The 22,163-nt window shown below is 49.4% G+C and overlaps 1 protein-coding gene across 2 annotated transcripts in view; it reads left to right on the top strand.

Annotated features, from left to right (window-relative positions):
* Window positions 1-22,163, top strand: part of LOC144096716 (epoxide hydrolase 1-like) — a 159,664-nt gene that overhangs the window by 7,711 nt on the left and 129,790 nt on the right. For both annotated transcript variants that reach the window (XM_077629558.1, XM_077629557.1), the window contains exon 2: window positions 20,246-20,387. In XM_077629558.1, the coding sequence (XP_077485684.1) occupies window positions 20,246-20,387 (142 nt within the window). The remainder of the gene's footprint in view (window positions 1-20,245; window positions 20,388-22,163) is intronic.

Raw genomic sequence — 22,163 nt, 5'->3', positions numbered from 1 at the left:
ATAATACAAGGCCTTGAAATACACGGAGGGGTCGAATACAAATATCTCGGGGTATGGGTGGTAAACGAAGGGCAGATGTGCACGGGAAAACATGAACGGTGTCTTAAGCAAAAGGGCGAAGAGATGCCGGGATAATGAAACATAGGGCATTTTGGGGGTACAACAGGTATGAAGTACCGAGAGGTATTTGGAAAGGAATTATGGTGCCGGGGCTTACATTTGAGAATGCGGTTCTGTGCTTTAGGGCAGAAGTTCATTTGAGATTAGAAGTAAATCAGAGAGCTGTTGGAAGATTAGCAATTGGTGCCCATGGGAAAACCACGAACGAGGCAGTATTGGGGGATATGGCTCCCTTTGCCCTTACCGAGGGGTTCGCTTGCACGAATTTGTTACCGCAGAAAGCCACGAGAGTCGGTCGTCTATGCCAGGAAAGGGGCGAGCCATCCAGGCTTAGGGGCGCGGTGTATCTGCGCACACGCACAAGATAAATGCAGAAAGAGTACACAAAATTAAATGACGAACAAATAGCGCTAATAGCGGCCGGCATAGAGGAAGCAATAGAGAAACGTCCCATGGAAAAGTAGGATTGTAATCAAGTAGAACTATTCATTAGTACAAAAATAAAAGAAGTAAAAGGAGTAAACCGCTGTAGAGGAAAGAGGAAGGCACGAAGTTAGTCGAATAAGGAATTTAGGGAGGCCATCGAACGACGATGGTTGGCATCACGGGAACACAGAGAAGCAAAGAGGGCGCAGTTATCTGAAGAGTAAATAGGCCAAAAATGGGAATCTTATCGACAAAAGAAACAGCAAGTGCAGGTCCTCGTCCAGGCTAAACTAAAGCAGTCCTCTGATCGCTGGCTGGCTGAAGTTCGCGATGCAACTAAAGGCGGACCAAGAAAATTCTGGAACCACATATAAGCTGGCTGGTTAAAGGGAATCACAGAAAGCAGGAACAGATTCACGATGCCGAGGGAAAATGTTTGGAGGGAGATGACTCTGTGGGCTACATTGCATCAGTTATAGCTATGTCATTTAGGAAAGCCGATAGGATAATCGCCTCAGATGAGGAAGCAGCACAGGACAGCACAATAGAAAACAGCTTAGAACAGACCGATCTTAACTGGTGAAATTAAGGCGGAAGCAAATATTCCAAAATGCACGCCCGCAGGGATAGACGAAATTCCAATCAAGCTAATTAATAAACTAGGCCTAAGAGGCAAGGAAACGCTGATGAAAGCATTGGAGGTAGTGTGGGGTTTTAATCGGGGGGTTCAAAGCCGCCCGGACCCCACCCCGTGATCGCGTACGCAATCGAGCTCACGCCGACCACGGCGGCCCTTGCTCTGACGGAACAAAGGAACGACACATTGGCTGACACAAACAGGCCTTTATTGCTACAGCAACAATAACGCCAGCTAGCAACAAGATATGCTAATGAATCGAGGTCGCCCGACTCACCAGCAAGGTTCCGAGCGAATGTTCGCCCGCGCTAGGGCAAGGGATATACTCCGAGGCCGGACGGGACGAGATGCGGGAGCCAGTCTACCCGCCGCTTCCTCGACCCGCTGGCGAAGAGCGGAGCCGCGAGCGACACGTCCGCTTGCGCCGACGATCCCAGCCGAAGCACATTCTGCCCTTTCGCGCGTCGAGCAGTCTTACGCGCTGCGACGCTGGCGCCCTCTCTCGTTAGTTAAGGTAACTAACAAGGGAATGTGATCCTCTTCGAGGCGAGGAAGCTGCTGCACGGTGCATCGCGGGAAAGTCTACACAGTGGACTGCAGGGCTTCATCTCCTTGGACTTCTGGGCTTCATCTCCTTGAGGCACATCTTGCAGCGGAGGTCACGCCGACAGCGTCCACGCAGACTTCCCGGTATTTTGAAGGCGGCGTGAAGGTCTCCTCTGGGACGACTCGCATGGCCCGCGGACTACCGTGTCCGCAGTCCCGCGAAGTGAAGGCCGGTGGGAAAACTGCAGGCCAGGATTCTGCAGTAGTCGCCCGGGCAGCAGCAGCCGGAGGTGACTGCTGACTGGTCTCGCCACAGCTTCCCCGGATGGATGCGGCGAACAGGATAGGCCGCTCCGTCGCAGCAGGTGGCAGCGAGACGATGTGCGCCGGACAGCAAGCCTCAGGGGCTCCACCGGATCTGCAAAATTGCCGAAACACTCTCGGCGTGCCTTTCGTAGCCGAACAAACACAAAATCTCCTCAAAATCTCACAGAAATATCCCATCAGGACATTTGGAATCTCCCCAGGAGGTGCTCATTTTTCCTGAAGACATCCAAAAAACGTTATCACAACTAGCCGTGGCGAATTTTAATAACATACAACACAGTTAAACAAAAATTTAAAAAAGCTGAGCACGGTGGCAACTGCCATCACCTCGTTTCTATGGGGAAGCTCCTACCTTCCAGCCATCCGCACTGCTGAGGGAACCCTTTAGGGATCTTTTGTGCTCTCGAAGCCGTTTCTTCAAACAGCGCCCTGTTTGACCAATGTAGGTGCGTCCGCATGACAGAAGTATTTCATATACCCCGCTTTTCACACATTTCATATGGCTTTTGCGGTGTCTTGCGTTGATTTTTTCTTTGCTCGCTCTTGACTTTGGCGCACAGGTTTCTTAACTTGTTGGGTGCTGACATAAACACTTTTACACCAGCTCTTGCTCCTACCTTTTTGAGACTGTGGGAAATGCCATTAATGCAAGGAATGACCGCATACGACTTCCTTTATTCTGATGTGGTTGTGACATATTTTCTGCCTCTAAGTGCTTGCAGAATCTCTTCTGCGGCACTGGATAGCAGTCTCGTCGGGCAACCTGCTGCTTTCAGTCGACGGTTCTGGGTGTCAAAACTGCCTTGAATCTCCGCTTGATGATCTTGGAGTGCGCAGATGTGTAGGGGAGCAGTCCCTTCTAGCTTCGTGGTCCGTACCGCCAGCATATGTGAGCCCCTAGAAAGGCTAGCGTCAAGTCAAGAAATCGCATAACGTTGTTTTCTGGGAGTTCACACGTTATTTCTAGTCCTTATCGAAAGCAGCACTGAGAGCCGCATTGACGAGATCCTGTCATCATGAAGTTCAAGGCAGTGTTGACGGCCGGAACAGTCGGCTGAAAGCAGCAGGTTGCCCGACGAGACTGCTATCCAGTGTCGCAGAAGGGATTCTGCAAGCACTTAGAGGCAGAAAATATGTCACAACCACATCAGAACATAGAAAGCCGTACCCGGTAATTTTAATGGCATTTCCCACAGTCCCAAAAAGGTAGGCGCAAGAGCTGGTGGAAAAGTGCTCATGTCAGCACCCAACAAATTAAGAAGCATGTGTTCCAAAGTCAAGAGCGAGCAAAGAAAAATCAATGCAAGGAAAAGCACCGAAAAAAAAAACACGTGAAATTTGTGAAAAGGGGGTTTATGAAATACCTCTGTAATGCGGACGCACCTACATTGGTCAAACAGGGCGCTGTTGGAATGAACGGCTTCGATCGAGAGCACAAAAGATCCCTAAAGGCGCCATCAGCAGTAAATTAGCGAAACATTGCAGAGAGCATGTATGTGACCTGCAGCTTAGCAATACAATGGTCATCAGGTCATATTTTGATCAACGGACCAGGGAGATTGAAGCCTTCAACATCCAACAAAAGAGCGACGTATGCATAAGCATACCTTCGACAGCTCTTCGTGAGAGAGAAATTGATTATCTGCGTGCTATGTCTTAATATTTTACCACGTGTACATTTTATGCGTTTTTCATGCTTTATTTTCCTTCTTATACGAGCGAATGTCTATATTCGACGAACGTGCATTAAAAATCTGGTTGTTAGCGTCGATGCCCGCCTCCTTTTCTTCTTTCTTTCGTGCTGCACTGCTCCCGCTTTAAGAACAAGTAATGTGCTAGAATTTTACACCAGAAAGGAAATATGAATTCATAATGTCGCCCGATCCCGCCCATATAACAGGAAATAGCCGCGCAATACAGATGTAATTTCAGTTTATTAGGTGTGCTCTTTGCATTTAAATGAATACAGAGAGGAGACGCATATGTATGCACCATTTAACACAATGTACGGAGCACTACGGCACCAGCATATAATAATGGCCAAATTTTTCTCTAGCTCTGAGAAATTGAGAAAATCAAGCAATAAAAACATAATACAGGCAGAAAGTTTATGCACCTTAAGCAAACATTCTAAAAGGCACAAAAGCATATATGCACACGCAAAAGCAAACCCATGTAAAGAGCATCCTGGGTGCCAAAAGAAAATGCCATATAGACGTACGATACAGATACGCGGTTTCAGGTCGGATTTTCGGCAGGGTGAAACCGCCCTCTCGCTTTTCCTCTCGCACGAGCCTCGGAGTAAGCTTGAGCATGTTATCAAAACAGGAAAAAAAATTAATTCTATTAGGCGAAAATATAAAACGAGCATAAACCAACATACCTTGACGACGTTGCCAACGGAAATCCGGGGATGAAATAAAATGCTGCAACTATATATATATATATATATATATATATATATATATATATATATGGATTCAACGCGGCCTTCTGTCCTGCGCCTTCTCACGGCACAGCGAACGCTCAAACATACGCGTTGCATCCTCGTTACACCCCCGTTTTATTTTCTTGTGACTAAGTGTGGAGATAAGACTGCTTGGAGCCGGATGGAAAGGGGCAACGTCTTGAGGTAGGAGCCCTGGCGCGCCGCACCCATGGTATAGCAAGACCGCGCGTGCGGCACAATACGGCGTGGGAGGCGAGATCGAGGGGATCAAGGCACAGGTGATCCGGTGGGGGTAGGTTGAAAGTCAGCGACGCGAACACAACACAAACTATACCGCTGCGACAGGACGAAAATGTAGGTAAAGCAGGTTTTAATCCATGGGCACTTGCAGCAAGAGTCTGGTGGGCTTCCGAAGATCTCTCCCGCCTATGACCGCAGTGGACGACCGCGCTGCCACCAACAACACGCCACAGTCGTCGGAGGCGCTGAGGTATGCTGAGTGCGCGCTAGGAGTCGCCCATTGCCTTGAAATCCGCTGCCGCGAACGACGCCTGTAAGCGCCATTATGGTGCAGGGCCGTGAAGCTGCGCAAAAGACTTGCGATGCGCCGCGCGCCGCTGGTCAGTTCCAAAAGGAATTATGTGGGCACGCCGAGCTGCGCGGGAAAGCTGCCATGAATCCTGTTGTGATCGCAGGCCCCGACAGCGGGAACAGACGAGCCCTGCAGGCGCCATCGAACTATGTTTGACCAAAGGTGCTGTCGTCCTGAGAAGAGGATTAGGAACGGCTCCTGGCAACGGCGAGCTGTGACGAAAGGCCTCTAATCCCTTCGTCCGGAGTATGGAATGCGGCGTTTCTCCCGAACTGCGCCCTCACGTGGACCAGCAGGAAAACCCGAACAAAGGCGCCGGACCCTCCTCGCTCGCTTGCACCTGCGCGGCCAGACAAACCGGGGGCGGACACGGCTGATTCATCTTACCCTCTGGAATTCACCGGGACCGTCAGGACGCATCTTTCCACGGAGGGGATCACCGCCTACAAAGCCAACGACCTTATGCACCTGGTCAACCCGTCGGAAACTGCATTCCAGGACCTCATGGCGTCTGGATTCCTTATCGCCTGTGCACGTGTTTGTTAGGGCGGAGACTATGAAGTGTGTGTCTGCCCATTGGACGCTTGATCAGCCACCGGTTTCCCTAGCTAGGCGCCTAGGGAATTACCACTGTATTTAAGCCGCAATTTGCCTGGTTTCACGGCTCTTCATCTGACTTTTGGTCTCCCTGCTTCTGTTGTAAATATGTAAATAAACCTTCAAGTTTACGAACCCTCCTGAAGGCTTCCCTCCGTCGTCTGCAGAGTTCTTCGTAATGCGGTGAAGACGTCGGTCCCGATACCCAAGCATATCAACTGGTTGGCAGCGGTGGGATGGTCTGCGCCTGGTTCTGACTATGGTAAGGTAAGTGCGCGGTCTTTCTCTTGGAGCATTGCCAGGTTTTACAACTTTGGAAAATTGTTAGCCTAGGCAATCGAAGGTTGGTATAAGAGGCAGCCGGGGCTCCTCTGACCACGTGAGTAGAGACTTGCCGTTGCTTAAATAGTCATGGACTGGAAGAAGCTGCGCAAACCAGACCTAATTCTCGTATGCGGGGAATTGGGCATTGATTGTGGGTCGATCCGTAGAAAATCTGAATTTATTAGGGCAATTGAGGATTTCGGTGCGGACGCGGAGGAGATAGTAGAATGTTCGGAGCTAATTAAGGAGGAGTTGGAGAAGGAAAGGGAACAAAAAAGCGAGAGGATGAACAAAAGAAGCGAGAGGATGAAGAAAAAAGGAAGCGCGAAGAGCATGAAAGCGCAAAGAGCACGAAAGAAAGCGTGAAGAGCAGGAAAGGGAGCACGAAAGGAAGCGCGAAGAGCAGGAAAGGGAGCACGAAAGGAAGCGCGAAGTGCACGAGAGGAAGCGCGAAGAGCATGAAAGAGAGATCGAGAAAAAATGGCTCGATCTACAGATAGCTCAGGCAGAACGCACTAGGCTAGAGGTGCCGAACACAGTGGCAAGCCTGGCAGCATCAAAAATAAAAATAAAGGACCTCTTGCAACCGTACAAACTTGGAGAGGACATAGGGCTCTTTCTCGTGAATTTTGAGCGGGCATGTGAAAGTTGCGAGTTCCCGACCGAGTCTTGGCCGCAAAAACTTCTGACCATTCTTCCGTGTGAGGCGGCCCAAATACTCGCTCGTCTGGCAAAAGAAGAGGCGGCAGACTATACTAAAGTAAAGGCAGCACTCCTAAAAAAGTATCGCCTGTCCGCAGAGGCCTTTCGGCGCCGCTTCAGGGAAGCCAGAAAACAGCCTAACCAGTCATTTCCGGATTTTGCGTATAACCTTAAGGCAGACCTGAAGGAATGGCTAAAGGGAGAACAGGCTTACGGAACTCACGATAAAGTAATAGAGGTCACCTGCCTGGAGCAGTTTTATGGCTCTTTGAGAGAAGAAATGCGCGTGTGGGTGCAGTACAGGCAGGGAAATAAAACCCTAGAAGGTGCAGCAGAGCTGGCCGAAGAGTTCCATGCCAAGCGCGTAGCAGAGGGTGCGCGTGCCCCCGTAAGCCCCAAAGTAGAAAAAAAATTTCCACCGATCCAGACAGGAGGGGCAGCAAGCCGCAACTGGGAGCGGAACGAGGGCCACAAAGCAGAATCAAGCAACCCCACAAAGGGGGCGACCGAAAAAGAGAGGGATAAGGCTTTTGAATCCAGAAAGAAACCAGTGTGTTTCCGTTGTCACGAGCCCGGTCACTTCGCCCACGCTTGCAGGAAGTAGGAAATCGTTCTCTCCTTGGTGGAGGCGGGCGATGAGAACATGCGCCTGCTAGAGCCATACCTGAAAGATATGCAGGTTAATAGAAAACCGTGCCGGGTTCTGAGGGACTCCGCGGCCACCATGGACGTAATCCACCCCACGTAAGTGAACGCAGCTGATTTTACTGGGGAATGTGCAGGGATTAGGCAGTTGGCCGAAGAGAATAGCGCATGCTTGCCGATCGCACGAGTTAGAATAGAGGGCCCGTTTGGCGTTCTGGAAACGGAGGCAGCGGTATCACGGAATCTGCCGGGAAAATTTCCGTACCTAATTTCAAATTGGTCGGAGCAGATGCTCCAGGAAGAGGGTCGTAGTTTCGGCGATCGAACCGTCCAGGCGCTCACTCGTGCGAAGGCTAGCGAGATTGCAGTTGAAGTAAATCGTAGGAAGAACGAAGGCTCTCCCACGACTGGTCAGGCAGGGGAAATCCAGGAGGCGATGCTTCTGAGACGAGCGGAGAGGCCCGCGGCAGGAACATATGTAACGCCCAGTACAAGGACTTCAAGGGGGTCCAGTTTGATCGGCTCGTGGTGCCGCAGAAATACCGCGCAGGCATCCTTAAATTGTGCCATGGTGGGGGTTGGTCTTGCCACCTTGGAGTGAAGAAAACTAAAGCTAGGCTTCTACAGGAGTTTTATTGGTCTGGATGCTTCAGGGATGTCGAGCAGTTTGTAAAGTCCTGCGACATCTGTCAGCGTGTCGGAAAGCCAGGGGATTTAAGGAAGGCTCCGATGAAGCTAGTGCCCGTGATTAGCGAACCCTTCCGTCGTTTGGTGGTGGACGTAGTCGGTCCTCTACCAGTGACTCAGTCGGGCTACCGCTACCGAAAAGGGCGGAAAACGGGAATGCCGACGGTCTCAGTCGTAGCTCCTGCATAATCTGGCGTAAAATGCCCTAATGCTCGAGAAAAGCTACCGTCTATCATTTTTTGTTTTTGTTTTGTTTTTTTTTCTTCTTGATTCTCCGTACCTACCTCATTGCTGAAAAAAAATAGTTTCTTACCAAATTTCAGACGCATGTCTTTTGCGAAAAAGGAAAAACAAAAAGAGGAACTAGTTTTGGTTCAGCAGACTTCCTGGCGTGAGCTGTTGGCGAGGGTTAAATCATCCAAAATTTGCAGCCATATTGCTCCGTATTAAAGACCTGGCAATGTTCTGAGGCTGGCCGCGTACTGCCTAGCCGGAGGTAGGGGCTGAGCTCAGATCTGATCGCTAATGCTCCGTTGAGGACCCTTGCCAGCTGTGCAGGTCAAGTGGGCTGACTACTACAAGGCCGACTGGGACTCTGACGCCCATTCGCGGTGCACCGACCAGCTACAACCACTTCGTGGCGTCTTGGCGGTGGACGGATTGTTGTGATCGGAGGCCCCGACAGCGGGAACAGACGAGCCCGGCAGGCGCCATCGAACTATGTTTGACCAAAGGTGCTGTCGTCCTGAGAAGAGGATTAGGAACGGCTCCTGGCGACGGCGAGCTGTGACGAAAGGCCTCTAATCCCTTCGTCCGGAGTATGGAATGCGGCGTTTCTCCCGAACTGCGCCCTCACGTGGACCGGCAGGAAGACCCGAACAAAGGCGCCGGACCCTCCTCGCTCGCTTGCACCTGCGCGGCCAGACAAAGCGGGGGCGGACACGGCTGATTCATCTTACCTTCTGGAATTCACCGGGACCGTCAGGACGCATCTTTCCACGGAGGGGATCACCGCCTACAAAGCCAACGACCTTATGCACCTGGTCAACCCGTCGGAAACTGCATTCCAGGACCTCAAGGCGTCTGGATTCCTTATCGCCTGTGCACTTGTTTGTTAGGGCGGAGACTATGAAGAGTGTGTCTGCCCATTGGACGCTTGATCAGCCACCGGTTTCCCTAGCTAGACGCCTAGGGAATATCCACTGTATTTAAGCCGCAATTTGGCTGGTTTCACGGCACTTCATCACTGACTTTTGGTCTCCCTGCTTCTGTTGTAAATATGTAAATAAACCTTCAAGTTTACCAACCCTCCTGAAGGCTTCCCTCCGTCGTCTGCAGAGTTCATCGTCATGTGGTGAAGACCTCGGTCCCGATACCCAAGCATATCAATCCATAGCTACGAAGTTCACGACAGCCCAGTGATGAGAGCAAGAGCTGCCGCGCGCTGAGGCTTGCGTGCGAGCGGCTAGGGGCTGCGCGAATACGTGTGCGCAAGATGGCTTCCGTCCAGCGAGGAAGCCGGGTGAGCGACGGGAGGCCCATTACTGCGCCTCTGCTAGACAGCGGCGCAACTGGGACTGCTGGTAGTTGGGGATGCCTGCAGGGACCGCCGCACCGTGAAGTTGGAAACACTATATAAGACGGGCACGTTGGTGACCGCCGCTTCCGGCGGTGCGATGAAGAGGCAGAACGCCGTCTCCTGGCTGCATCATCGAGCCGACGGCCCACGAGAGAGATGCGGGGTGAACTGCGCTTCTTTCGGTTGTTCAAACAAAACTGTTTGGTTTAGGTTTATGGGGGCTTAACGTCCCAAAGCGACTCGGGCTATGAGGGACGCCGTAGTGAAGGGCTCCGGAAATTTCCACAACCTGGGGTTCTTTAACGTGCACTGACATCGCACAGTACACGGGCCTCTAGAATTTCGCCTCCATCGAAATACGACCGCCGCGGCCGGGATCGAACACGCGTCTTTCGGGCTAGAAGCCGAGCGCCGTAACCACTCAGCCACCGCGGCGACTAAACAAAACTTTTATCTCTCAAAACGGCGAGTTCAAGAGCAAAACCTTCTCTCCACGTAGCTTTTGGCTCGAAGGAGAGAGAAAAGGGAGCGAGGAGTCAATATGTATTTTTTGTTGAAAAGTATTGGTCCGAAAAACGTTCTCCCAGTTACCTTTCTGGGACCAAAATGCTATTATTTGTTTTTGTTTCTGCTTAACACCCTCGAAAAAACGTTTCTAGGCCTTAAGTGGAAGCACTGCCCTTTTGCTTGTGTTTTTGTGTCCTACCTCTACGGCCTGGAAATGTTCGATAAATGTTGTACTGGGACTGGGACATTCCATCCTTTCTGGGCGCACGTGGGGAGGTACGTTGTTTGCTAGGAGGTCACGGGAGGGGAAACGGCATCTGCAAGGGACTCGTGGCACAGTGCCTAACTCGCTAGCGAAACGTGTCGAGCGGCTGTGCAAACGCAAAGTTCGAGTGAACAAAGCCCTTTCTTGAGTTGAACGAGACTGCTCAGTTCGTGAGAGGTTACAAAAACACGGGCGGGCAGCAAAGTGCGCCCCCTCTTAACACCACGGTCCGGTGGTCGTGCCTCTTCTTACGCGGTGCAGGCAGCTCCGAAAAGCATTAGGCCTGACTACCACTGACAACGACCGTGGCCACAATAAAGACCCGACAAGGGTTACGTGCGCGTATCCGCGAGGAGACATCAGCTTTGTGGGGTAGTCCTACCCCGCTCAATGCCCGAAGCAGCTTCTGAGAGGTCGGTGCCCACCGTATCGGACGGTGTCGGAGGGTCCGGGGCCGAGCTCCAATACCAGCGAGCTCGTAGCGGCACCTGTGTCCCCAGGCCACCTGGAGCCGCGATTCCCAGAGTGGAAAAAGAGACAGTAGAGAAAAATATACACAGAAAACTCGGACCACCCACGCGGCTTCCGTACTCACTAGCTTCGGGCTCGGCAACTCCGCGGGCGCTAGGCCTCGTGCGCCCTCGATGCGGACCAAATGGTTCTCGTGAAGGAACTGCAGGGAAACTTGACGAAAAATGTGCTGAGCATGTTGAAAAGTTCAAACGTGCTGTAGCGCAATACACCTCGCACTCAAGAAAGCATGCCACAGGTCCTAGCGAACAAAATTCGCTCTAGGCCCAGCACTGGTCAAGTCTGGACAAAGAGCGTTCCTCGAACCGTACAGACAGTCGTCCGATGCTCCAAGAGCAGGCCCGACGTTGGGCGCCAGATGTGGGGTTTTAATCGGGGGATAGTTTTTCCCTGCTTAATCGCGGCTGACACAGTTCGAAGCCGCCCGGACCCCACCCCGTGATCGCGTACGCAACAGCGCGCACGCCAACCACGGCGGGCCTTGCTCTGACAGAACAAAGGAACGACACATTGGCTGACACAAACAGACATTTATTGCTACAGCAAAAATAACGCCAGCTAGCAACAAGATATGCTAATGAATTGAGGTCTTCCGACTCACCAGCAAGGTTCCGAGCGAATGTTCGCCCGCGCTAGGGCAAGGGATATACTCCGAGGCCGGACGGGACGAGATGCGGCAGCACCACCTAGGTGGTGTTGGATGCGGGAGCCAGCCTACCCGCCGCTTCCTCGACCCGCTGGCGAAGAGCGGAGCCGCGAGCGGCACGTCAGCTCGCGCTGACGATCCCAGCCGAAGCACCTTTTGCCCTTTTCCGCGTCGAGCAGTCTTTCGCGCTGCGGCGCTGGCTCCCTCTCATTAGTTAAGGTAACTAACAAGGGAATGTGCTCCTCCTCGAGGCGAGGCTGCTGCTGCACGGTGCATCGCGAGAACGTTTACACAGGGGACCACAGGGCAGATCACCGTAGTAGTCATGACAAATAAGCAAATTCCGCACAGATGGAAACAGAGTGAAATGAATTTGATTTATAATGGGCAAGGCTATAAGACGAACATAAACTCCTTTTGACCGATTGCGATAACATCAGTTATATACAGGCTGGCAATGCAGGCGGTAAAATTAAAAATACAGGCATAGATAGAAAGTAATAGAATACTCGGAGAACTTCAGAAGGGTTCAGAAGAGGTAGGGGCTTAGATGATAGCCTGTTCGGGCTTACCCAGTGCGTAGAAATAGCTAAGGTGGAAAACAGACCCTCTGTATTTAGCCTTCCTGTACATAAGCGGTGCATACGACAACGTTAACAGGGAACTCATGTGGAACATATTAAAAGATGAAGGTATCGGTCATGAGGTAATTGATTTTCTACAGGAAATATACCAAGATAATAAAGTTGAAATTACATGGGAGGGGATTAAGAGTACGACAACTGTCGAGGTACCCAAATAATTAAGGCAAGGCTATCCGCTCTCACTGCTGCTGTTCATGCTTTACATGATAAGTATGGAAAGAAGGCTGCAAGGAAGCAATCTAGGTTTTACTCTGACGTACAAATTAGGCGGAAAGTTCATTGAGCAAAGACTACCGGGTTTAGTGTATTCGGACGATATTGCGCTGTTAGCAGATAGCCAGATATATTTGCAATGCTCGCTGTAGTGACGAAGGAAGCACTTTAGGTTTCAGTTTTAGGCAACTAAGTCAGGTGACGATTTTCAACTATACTACTGCTCAGGAGCTTAACATACAAGGCCATGAAATACCCCGAGTGGCCGAATACAAATATCTCTTGGTATGGATAAATGAAGCTAGGGGAGATGTACACGGGAAAGCACGAACAGTCTTACGGCAAAAAGGGCGAAGAGATGCCGCTATACTGAAATATAGGGCATTATGGGGGTACAACAAATATGAAGTATTGCGAGGTATTTGGAAAATAATGGTGCCGGGGTTCACTTTCGGGAATTTGGTTCTGTGCTTAAGGGCAGGAGTTCAGTCGTGACTGGAAGTAAATCAGAGAGCTGTTGGAAAACTAGCACTAGGCGCCCACGGGAAAACCACAAACGAGGCAGTACAGGGGGATATTGGCTTGTCATCGTTCGAAGCACGGGAAGCTCAGAGTAAAATAATATACAAAGATCGCCGAAGAAATGGGAGGACAACAGGTGGGCAGCTAAGGTATACCGGTATACAGAAAGAGAGTTGACTTACAATGGCGGAAAAGAACTAGGAAGCTAACCAGTAAATATGCCATACTCGAGGACGGAGATCGAAAGAGCATTAAACGAGAGGTTAATAACGCGGAAGGTAAAAAGTGGATTAATTCAATGAAAAAAAAAAGCATAGTGTAGGACTATATCAATACTGGAATAGGCAGAGCATGGAGGACGCATTCTTTGATAACTCGAGAGGCAGTTCCCTAGTTTTTGAAGCTATGTCAGGGTGTATTGGAACGCGCAGCTGCAAAAAGAAAATTAACGAAGATGACGCATGAGCTGTTTGTGTTAAATCTGTAGAAACAATTGAACACCTCATACTCAAATGTGATGGTATCTATCCCGATGTCGATGCAGGCACAGTCACTCTTCCTGATGTCCTAGGGTTTAGAGATAATAGTGGTCATGTAAATAAAGCATACTGAAGAAGTTGGCGCGGAACAACGAGGACAAGCGAGACAAAAAAAGACGACCGCTCGTCTTTGTTTGTCTCGCTTGTCCTCGTTTTTCCGCGCCTACTTCTTCAGTATGCATATCAACCAACTAGCACAACTTTCTGCTTTCCTAAATGTAAATAAAGCTGCGGTGGAAATTAGAAAAAAGCGATTGGAAGATTCTTGGCTCAAAAGCAGAGAGATGACATAAGGTTAGAAGTGCAGGAAAACGTTTTTATAGAAAATGGCGAATATTAGTAACTTAGAACACTGTTAAACAATAAAGAAAAAAAGCCGACCATACATGGTGGCAACTGCAACGACCGCATTTCAAAGGGGGCGCTCCTACCTTCCGTCCGTCCTTACATTCATTCATTCGTCCGTCCGTCCATGCATCCATCCCACATCCGTCCGTCCATCCATGATGAGGATGATTCTTTTCCGAACACATGCATGCATGGATGTTGCCGTAAAAAGAAACATCCACGGATGTTTGGATTTGGCCTTCTTCACGTTTGTTGAGCACACCAATAGACTTTTTTAGCTTACCGGAGACGTATACCGGTTTACCGGACGACGGCTGCGCGTGCGGTGTACGTCTCTGGTAGGCTAAAAACGTCTAATGTTAGCACTTCAAGCTCCCGTAGCTAACGCTCTTAAGTCGGACAATGAGGCAGTGTTGGCGGAGAATTTTTTTGAGGTAAAAATATGATTTTTTCGGCATAGTATTACCAGTGTTGGTGGACAAGCTAGTCTCTGATAACTATTTTTGAACTTACACAGATAGGCAACTGGTTGCAATTAGAAATTTGTAGGTGGTCTTTAGTAATAGCCGTAACAGTTTTTAGAATTTAGAAACCGCGATTACCTTCGCCGCTCTCGCTCGACAAAATTTGGATACATCGTGCAAAAATACATGCGCTTTCTAAAGCATGCAGGCATTGTGAGGTTAGGTTAGGTCAGGTGATGTGAACTGGAGGGGTTGCTTAAGCAACCGCTCCAGTGCACGTATATAGTCGAAAATGCCAAAGTTTGAAAACTTTTGAAAGTGTTCGCTGAGACACCCTGTATAGCGATGAACACAGATCGGCGGGCGCATTCGGCAATGCAAAGGGGAATACGTGCTAGAGCCAAATTCAATAGATAGGGGCCAATTAGAACGTTCCCCTGTTCCTAGGTACACAGTGTTCCCTACTTTCACTCGGAAAGATCAATCGCAGAGGAAGCCCTTAACATAATCAAGCACGTGGTCCGTGACGCCAAGAGCTGTCAGGGGCTCAGGGCCTCCAATATAAATTTATGCGGAGGGCGGTTAAAAGCAGTTTGCACATCGAGCAGTATGAAGTAGCTCACGTGGTACAGAATGTATTGAGAGAACGTCTGCCACGCAGTCCGCAGTGGAGCGGGGACGTCGGAAGCCACTCTGCTCTGGTGCCAGCGCGTCCGGGCCGATATACAGGAGCCAGGGCCGCTCGCGGGTGTTCCCTTTTTTGGGATAGGCACGGCGACTGCGGTGTGCAGTGCTCCTCCACAGGTCTATGTTTCAGGTAGAAGGTATTTGGTAGGGGACCCCGTCGGCGCCGGGCGCGCTGCGCCGTAAACGGGGCTTGAGCACTATCATGGGAGAAGAATTTGGAGATGCATAGGGACTTGATGTGGTCCGACTCGGAGACACGAGATGAGCTTGCGTCTAGTGCCGGTGCTGCGCAGAAGCCATCTGGGACCAAACTGTTCTGCCAGCAGTAAAGGCGCGGATATACTCCGACGTTCTCGGCGCGCGGGTGAGCGCCGGTAGTGGTCGTCACGTCAAGTCTGCAACGACGTGCCAGGCACAAATTCTGCCTGCCTACAGTCCGACCGCTAGCTCCGACGCGGCGCAGCGGCTGCGCACGGAGAAGCGCATGCGTAGAACGTTTGAAACGCCATCTGTCGTGGATTCGCAAAGCAGCGCAACCCTCCTCGAGGTCACGTGATGTTGCACCTGCCACCCACCTCCGCTCCGCCTGCATCGGCGCAAACTGAAGTCTCATCATGAAAAAAAAAAAACAGCTAGGCGCTGTGTCTGTCATAAAATTTGCGGATTGGTCGAAACAGTTATGACCTCATCAGGCCACGTGACCTGCCACCCCTCTCTCCACTTGCATCGATTCTGATGCTATTGCATTTCTTGCACGTAATCTAATTAGGTGTCTCCACAGTATTTATTTACTTATATGTCTTCTCGGCCAAAGGCATACTTTAAACGTTCAGCCCATCTCTCATGAATGCCACGTACCTGGGCGATTTGAGGTATTAATACCAAAAAATAATCATACTTGTACCAAACAGTGATTCACAACAAGTTGTCATACATTTTACAAAGTCGCAATGCGGCTTGTGAACTGCGCCTTTGCGTGCTTTAATTTCCTGATTCCTGGCCGTTTAGGACAGTCCCTTCATTTGACAGGAGACAAGGTGAGTATAATGGTGCTTCTTTCAGTTGCGTTCGTCGATACACCTTGTTCTGTGTGAGGCTTTTTTTTTCTTCATTCATTCAGTCTTCACTGCTTGCCTCAAAACAAGGGAGATTTGACATTAGTGCAGAGTGTTGTCATGACAACAGAAGTATACGACGAATACGCGTAGGTAAAAAGGAGTGACATAAAATACAGTGTGATGACAATAAGATTCCAGCGCTTCCAGGCACGTGTAGAAGACCAACGGAGCGTAAAAAAAGTCCACTGTCCTGGCTTTTAGCGACTTACCTAACGTGTGCATCTTGTGCATGGGCGGGCCGGCTGTCTAGGGGCTTTAGTCCGGAGCAGATACATCGCAGTGATGTGTAATCTAAACGGAACATGATAGTAGAGGCTGTTTGCAAGCATCAGTTTTGCCGTGGAAAATCTTAACCTATCACAACCAGTGGACAAATGCCCTCATTTTTTCTTTTCCTCCCGCCACTTACTTTAAAATCCATGCCCCTCCCTCACCCTCGCCCTCATTTTGAAAAATTATCGAGCCCTCCCTAACTTCACTTAACAAAATTTGGCGGGCCTCCCTCGCCCTCACCCTGACACCGTCGACCCTCCCTCACTCTCACCCTTACTAACAGCTCCCATTCAAGAGACCGAATGGCGAGAATTGCATTGCACAACCAGCGGCGCCGCCGCCGTGACGCAAACATGATCACAACGTGAGACGCTCCATCCGAGGCGCGATGGGTCGAACTGGAGACAGCCATCCAATCATCCACTTCTATTTTAAAGGGACACTGAGGAGAAATTGAAGTTGGCTTGTATCGGTAGAATACCAGCTCCTGAGCACAAAAACGCCACTCTTACTGAAAACAAAGCTCTTGTAAGTTAGAAAATAGCAAGAACCAAAATACAGGTATCGCCGCCACAGGCCAATCTCGCAAGTACAAGCGTGATGACGTCATAGGACAAGAGACGCCACCTTGGAGGAATTTTTCTTCCTACATGGAGGCCGCGAATATCTGAGGCAGACTAAGGAAGGTTGCGCGGTTCAGTATTGAAGTAAGTTTTGTTTTAAAACTGATAGTGCACATTTATCACACACGGAAGACAGACAAAAGACAACCTGAATGTTGGAAGCAAAGAAAACCGATGCTTGGCGGCGCCACAGGCGGCCAGGAGAGTTTCGATTTGTTATGGCGCTTCGCGTCTATGAGCTTTGCGTGCCCCGTGGTTTTGTTTTTGACGCGCCTCGATTTACAAGCGCCGAACAGCAGATGAACTCCAAGTGCCGCTTCAAGTGCTATAGTTAACCTTTGAAGGAGACTGTTAAGGCTGGTGAGATGATCGCCACGGTCGATGAAAAACTATGATGGCACGCTGGTTGGTAATCGTACAAGGCAGTTCGCAGTATAAAGAGCACTTGTGTCTTCGCACGCTCGCCCGGCGAAACATTCCCGGCTGTGCCAGTCAACTTCAAACTACTTAACGGAAATCGTTTATTTGGGACGGGAGGCAAGGTACAAGGCAGTTAAAAAAATGCTGATGTCCTATAGCTCTGCTAGGCCAGGATATACGTAGCGAAAGCGCAGAGACCTCTGCATCGGAAGAGTGCATTCACTAGATGCGCCTTTATTCATGGTTAAACCTTGAGCCGTCGTGGCGCTAAAGGCCCTGGTTCAATTACGAGCCTCGGCAGAGGTTTTTTTTTTTCATTGAGTGAGTGGGCGTGGGGTTTCAGTGGCTCCCATAGATGCCGCCACCGAATACGTTGGTTAGCGGTTCAGCGCAGGCTCTGTTAAGGCGAGTTTATACTCCGGCGTAACGAAATTGTGCATGTCTACGTGGAAGAAGGAAGCATTGACCGCTGTCCAGCTCCTCGCATTAACTGCGGCTATTTCTACGCTCATCGCTCTATCGGAGGTGACAGGCACATGCTACCGCGGACGTCGTGGATGAAAAGTTGAAGACGTCATTGACAGTTTGAGTACTTGCCTTTGCAATGCTGGAAGCCCCACCTTCATTCGGCCAGCAGCCACAGCTATAGACCGGACACTGCATTCGCCTGACGCCCGGGTGAAACGGTCAGCGGCACCTGACGGCGTGGGGAGTGACCATTACCCAAATTTTATGTAATGGCCCCAGGCGTGCGCTTTTGGAATGGCGCGAGAACTGGCCCCAATTTCTTGAGCCACAGCGGCGAGGGTAATCGCGTTTTCAAAATTCTAAAAACTGACAATGCTAAAGGCCGGCTAGAAATCTGATTGCAAGTGGTCGCTTACTGGTGACACTCAGAAAGTCGAACATTATAATTTCGTGAATCACTTTACTAGTTGACATGATTCGCCTGTTATTTAACATCCGCCAACACTGGCATTACTATGACAGAAAAGGCTTCTTTTTACCTCAAAAACCCTATTTTTAAGAATTTGTGCTTGACTTCTCTGAAAAACCTGGTATATTCATTTGGTTTTTATACCCCAGAAATGACCGAAGGACAAAGTACAGGTGATTGAACCGTGTGCGTCGACACCGAATATCGGGCGCCTATCCCAGACATGCTGTGCCACTCATTTCCGTCCCTCACGGTGTCGCGAGTATAAAGTTGTTTAATTCAGTTTTATGACCTATAAATGCGTCTTTTGCGCTCAGTCAGACGTTAACCTAGCCAGAGAATCAGTTTCTACTCAGGACAGAAATTTGACGGAGTTGCCCTCAATGTTCCTTTATCAAGGGCTTCGGTTTTGGCAGTCTTGGTGCAATCTCTAGCTTATAAGAGGGTTCTCATACAGCTGCCGTCTTCTTCGTTCGATCCACACATAGCATTTGCGGTATTACAGGAAATTCCATGTGCGCCGCTGTTGTCGAGGGTGGCGCTGGTGAATGTTCTGAATGTTAGGCTACATAAATACAACTGAAAGTAGAAGGTTGGACAGCCGCCGCCGTCGTAGCTTAGATGGTAGAGCACCGTACGCGAGATGCGAAGGCCGCGGATTCGAATCCTACCGGCGGCTCCTTTCTTCGACATTGTAATCAGTTATACTGAACGTAAAAATTATTACGCTACTTATTTTTCACTGATCAGCTCGCCACCCCCCCCCCCCCCCCTCACACACACAGACAGAGAGAGAGAAATATTCCCGCATGCCTTTCTATCTAGGTGGTTTCAGTTAATGTTGCCTTCGTTTATATATGTGCGGGTAGCGTGGTAGTTTGAAACAAATAGGTAAAACCTGCCTGTAACAGTGGGTAGATCGGTTCTGTGTAGCGTCTAAGGGATGCACCTGGAAAATTGCTACGGCCTACTGACATTTTGATGACGACGTTAAGCTGCATGTTCAGGATTACACGTCCCGTGATCCTAACGTCTCGAATTGATTAGACCCGCTCCAGAGCTCAGTCGCGCGAAGCGCTTGAGCGCGCCAGGGAGATTGGGAGTGAACTAAAGAAATTGTTTAAAGGGCGGTCATCGTCGATAACGCAGTCCTCTATTTTCATTTTATCCACAGCACTTACGTACCTCGAAAGGTAAGGGCGAAATTTTGTGGCTGAAGCGTCATAATATGCTGGGCGTGGTCTGGGGCCTGTAGTCTTTGTTTCTTTCAGTTTAGTATGGATAAAGTTGTATTCGCAATATATACGACATTGAATCTTAATTGTCATGAATTTCCCCGGAAAATTTAAAGAATTGCTGTAGGCAATTTGCAAGCAGTCTTAAAATATAGCGATTCGTACTTTTGTGCCTTTAGAACATGAACATTTAGAGTCTAAAGTTGAGGCTGATATTTTATCGTCCAAAATACCTCCTTCCATGTTAACTTCATTCGTTCAGCTCACTAAAACGATCGTGAGATGTAGTGTGGGAGAAACAAGCTTAAACTGGAGCGGCTAGGCTGTCCCAGTCGTTTCCGGCAAAGTAATATCCTTGGTGATATGAGCTCAGTATGCGACTGCTAAGAACGCGAGAACTGGACCTAGATGTTTGTACAGGATGCTTAAAGCGCACTGTGTGTCGTTCATCTGTCCATGCATGTTTCTGTAGTAAAGTGTATAGAGCGTTGTAAGCGTCATTAGTGGGTGACGAGTCATCTCGCGAGGAAGGTAATCATGAAGATGTACAAAGAATAGTCAGGAGAGGAAACGTTCGCTTCTGACTTGTTTATCTTGACCAACATTCAGGAATGCTTTTGCGCTTGCTCTCTACCCATGCAGATGTGCTCGTGCCGGCGGGCTTTCAGCTGCTTTCTTGTGGGCGGCATAGTCGCCGCCGTGCTAGTGGGATTCCTCAACCAGGCGCCCGAGCCGCTCAAGGTCAACCCCACGGGCTACTGGGGGCCCGCCACCGTCAAGAACGGTGAGTCGCCGCCTGCCTGTGGCACGATCAGGAGCACTGCCATGGGCTCTGCACTCGACGCGCTAAACGGCGCTGATACCAGCAGGGAAGAGAGGCCCACGAAAGCAGGAAAAGAAGCAGGAACCCAGCCGCGTCGCGCAGCCTACATACGTACGTACACGGCCTTCGCGACGCGGCAAGGTTCATTCCATGCATTGCGCGCACGTGACTCACTTACCCACACGGCGATTCCTTTCCTGTAACTTTTCGTTTCCATGTATTCCTCATCTGGAAGGTACGAGTGCCAGGCGCCGGCCTGCAGACTTGTCACGTTGGTTTGCTAGTGCGTGAGAACAGCACAAAGCCTCCGCCAAGCCTGTGCCGAAACACCGGGATTCACCTTTGGAGACCTTTGGTCAGAGTTATAGGCTTTTTTCCTTCCAGTTCGTCTCCGGACCAGACTGATTTCTGCTCAACCGCCTACGTTGCATGGAGTGACATGCACTGGTGCGCACAGCACCTGGTCTGCGGCCTGTGAAAAAGACTGGGGAGAGGACAAGGATTCCAAGCACAGATAGGGAAGATTTTTTAGTGAATACAGGAGAGGCACAGATAGGAGGGACAGCGGGGTACGATAGGGGGAGAGGGTATATATAATTATATCCAGGGTGTCCTGTAGTCTACTACAAAAACTTTTAGTAACATTCTTTAGAAAGTCTCTAGACGAATGTTTATAGACCCCATTAAAACAAATTGGAAGTCTATTAATTGGTTTCATACTTCCTGGATGCAGCCTAACAACACCCTTCTAGCAGTTGGCCACCGATATTTCTTCTTATATAGTTTATATATTTCGTTTGATTGAGTTACCAAAAGATTATCTAACGACTTCCTATCATCATTGTTCGGTCAATTGGCCATAGTCACTGAGTTTGCCCGTGTTCGTTCATTCTTCGTACTCGATATTATCCAGCGTCTTGTGACTGTAAAAGCACTTCCGGGAACCTCTGCTGGGGAATTTCTCATAAAATGGCTGGAGCTAACGGCACTGCATTAAGTTTGTACTGCAACGTTGCAGCACTAAAAATGCAGTTCATGGAAACTGTACTGCGAAATGATCAAACGGAAGGACACAAGTGAAATGCACACCACACAACCACTACTGTCCAGTTAATGCACACTATAGAAAGTGAGTTATGTTTCATCTTTTCATCTCGCCTTTGAACACCAATCAAGGGTTTTATTAACTTGTAGAGTATATCTAAAGCTCATGTAATGTTTTCATCGTGTCCTATTGCCATGAAAAAAAAAACAACCTTTTGATGAGAATCACCAGTCACTCTAATAGCTGAATAGAATTTTAACATTAAAACTCGTTTATTTCACCTGTTAACAGAGTTGAATCACTGTCAGTACCACCGTGATGAACCTATGTCGCCCAATTTCCATTTGTATTTTCTTTGCAATTACATGTGTTTCCTTTTCAACCCGCTAGTTTCTTCTCCTGGCTTTGACGTCATTAGTACCCTGTGCCACTATAGCGATGAAATGTTATTTTTGTACCCTTGTACTTTACGTATTCCCTTTGTTTTATATTCCCTCCTTGTAACCACTCCTGCATGGGCCCGAGAAGGGCCTGCAGTATCTGTAAATAAATAAATAACAACTTTTGCAGCAGGTTAGGGTCGTGGATGCTTGGACTTACTGGCATGCCTCAGAGCAACTATGCGATATATTAGAGGATAATGGAACACAAGAAAGGAGGACATATGCACTAACTACCAGCAAAGTGCATTT

The sequence above is a fragment of the Amblyomma americanum genome, chromosome 7 (genome assembly GCF_052857255.1).
Source record: "Amblyomma americanum isolate KBUSLIRL-KWMA chromosome 7, ASM5285725v1, whole genome shotgun sequence".
In the NCBI taxonomy this organism is placed as follows: domain Eukaryota; kingdom Metazoa; phylum Arthropoda; class Arachnida; order Ixodida; family Ixodidae; genus Amblyomma; species Amblyomma americanum.
Note: the sequence above shows the minus strand (reverse complement) of the source record. Positions and strands in the feature narration are given on the sequence as shown.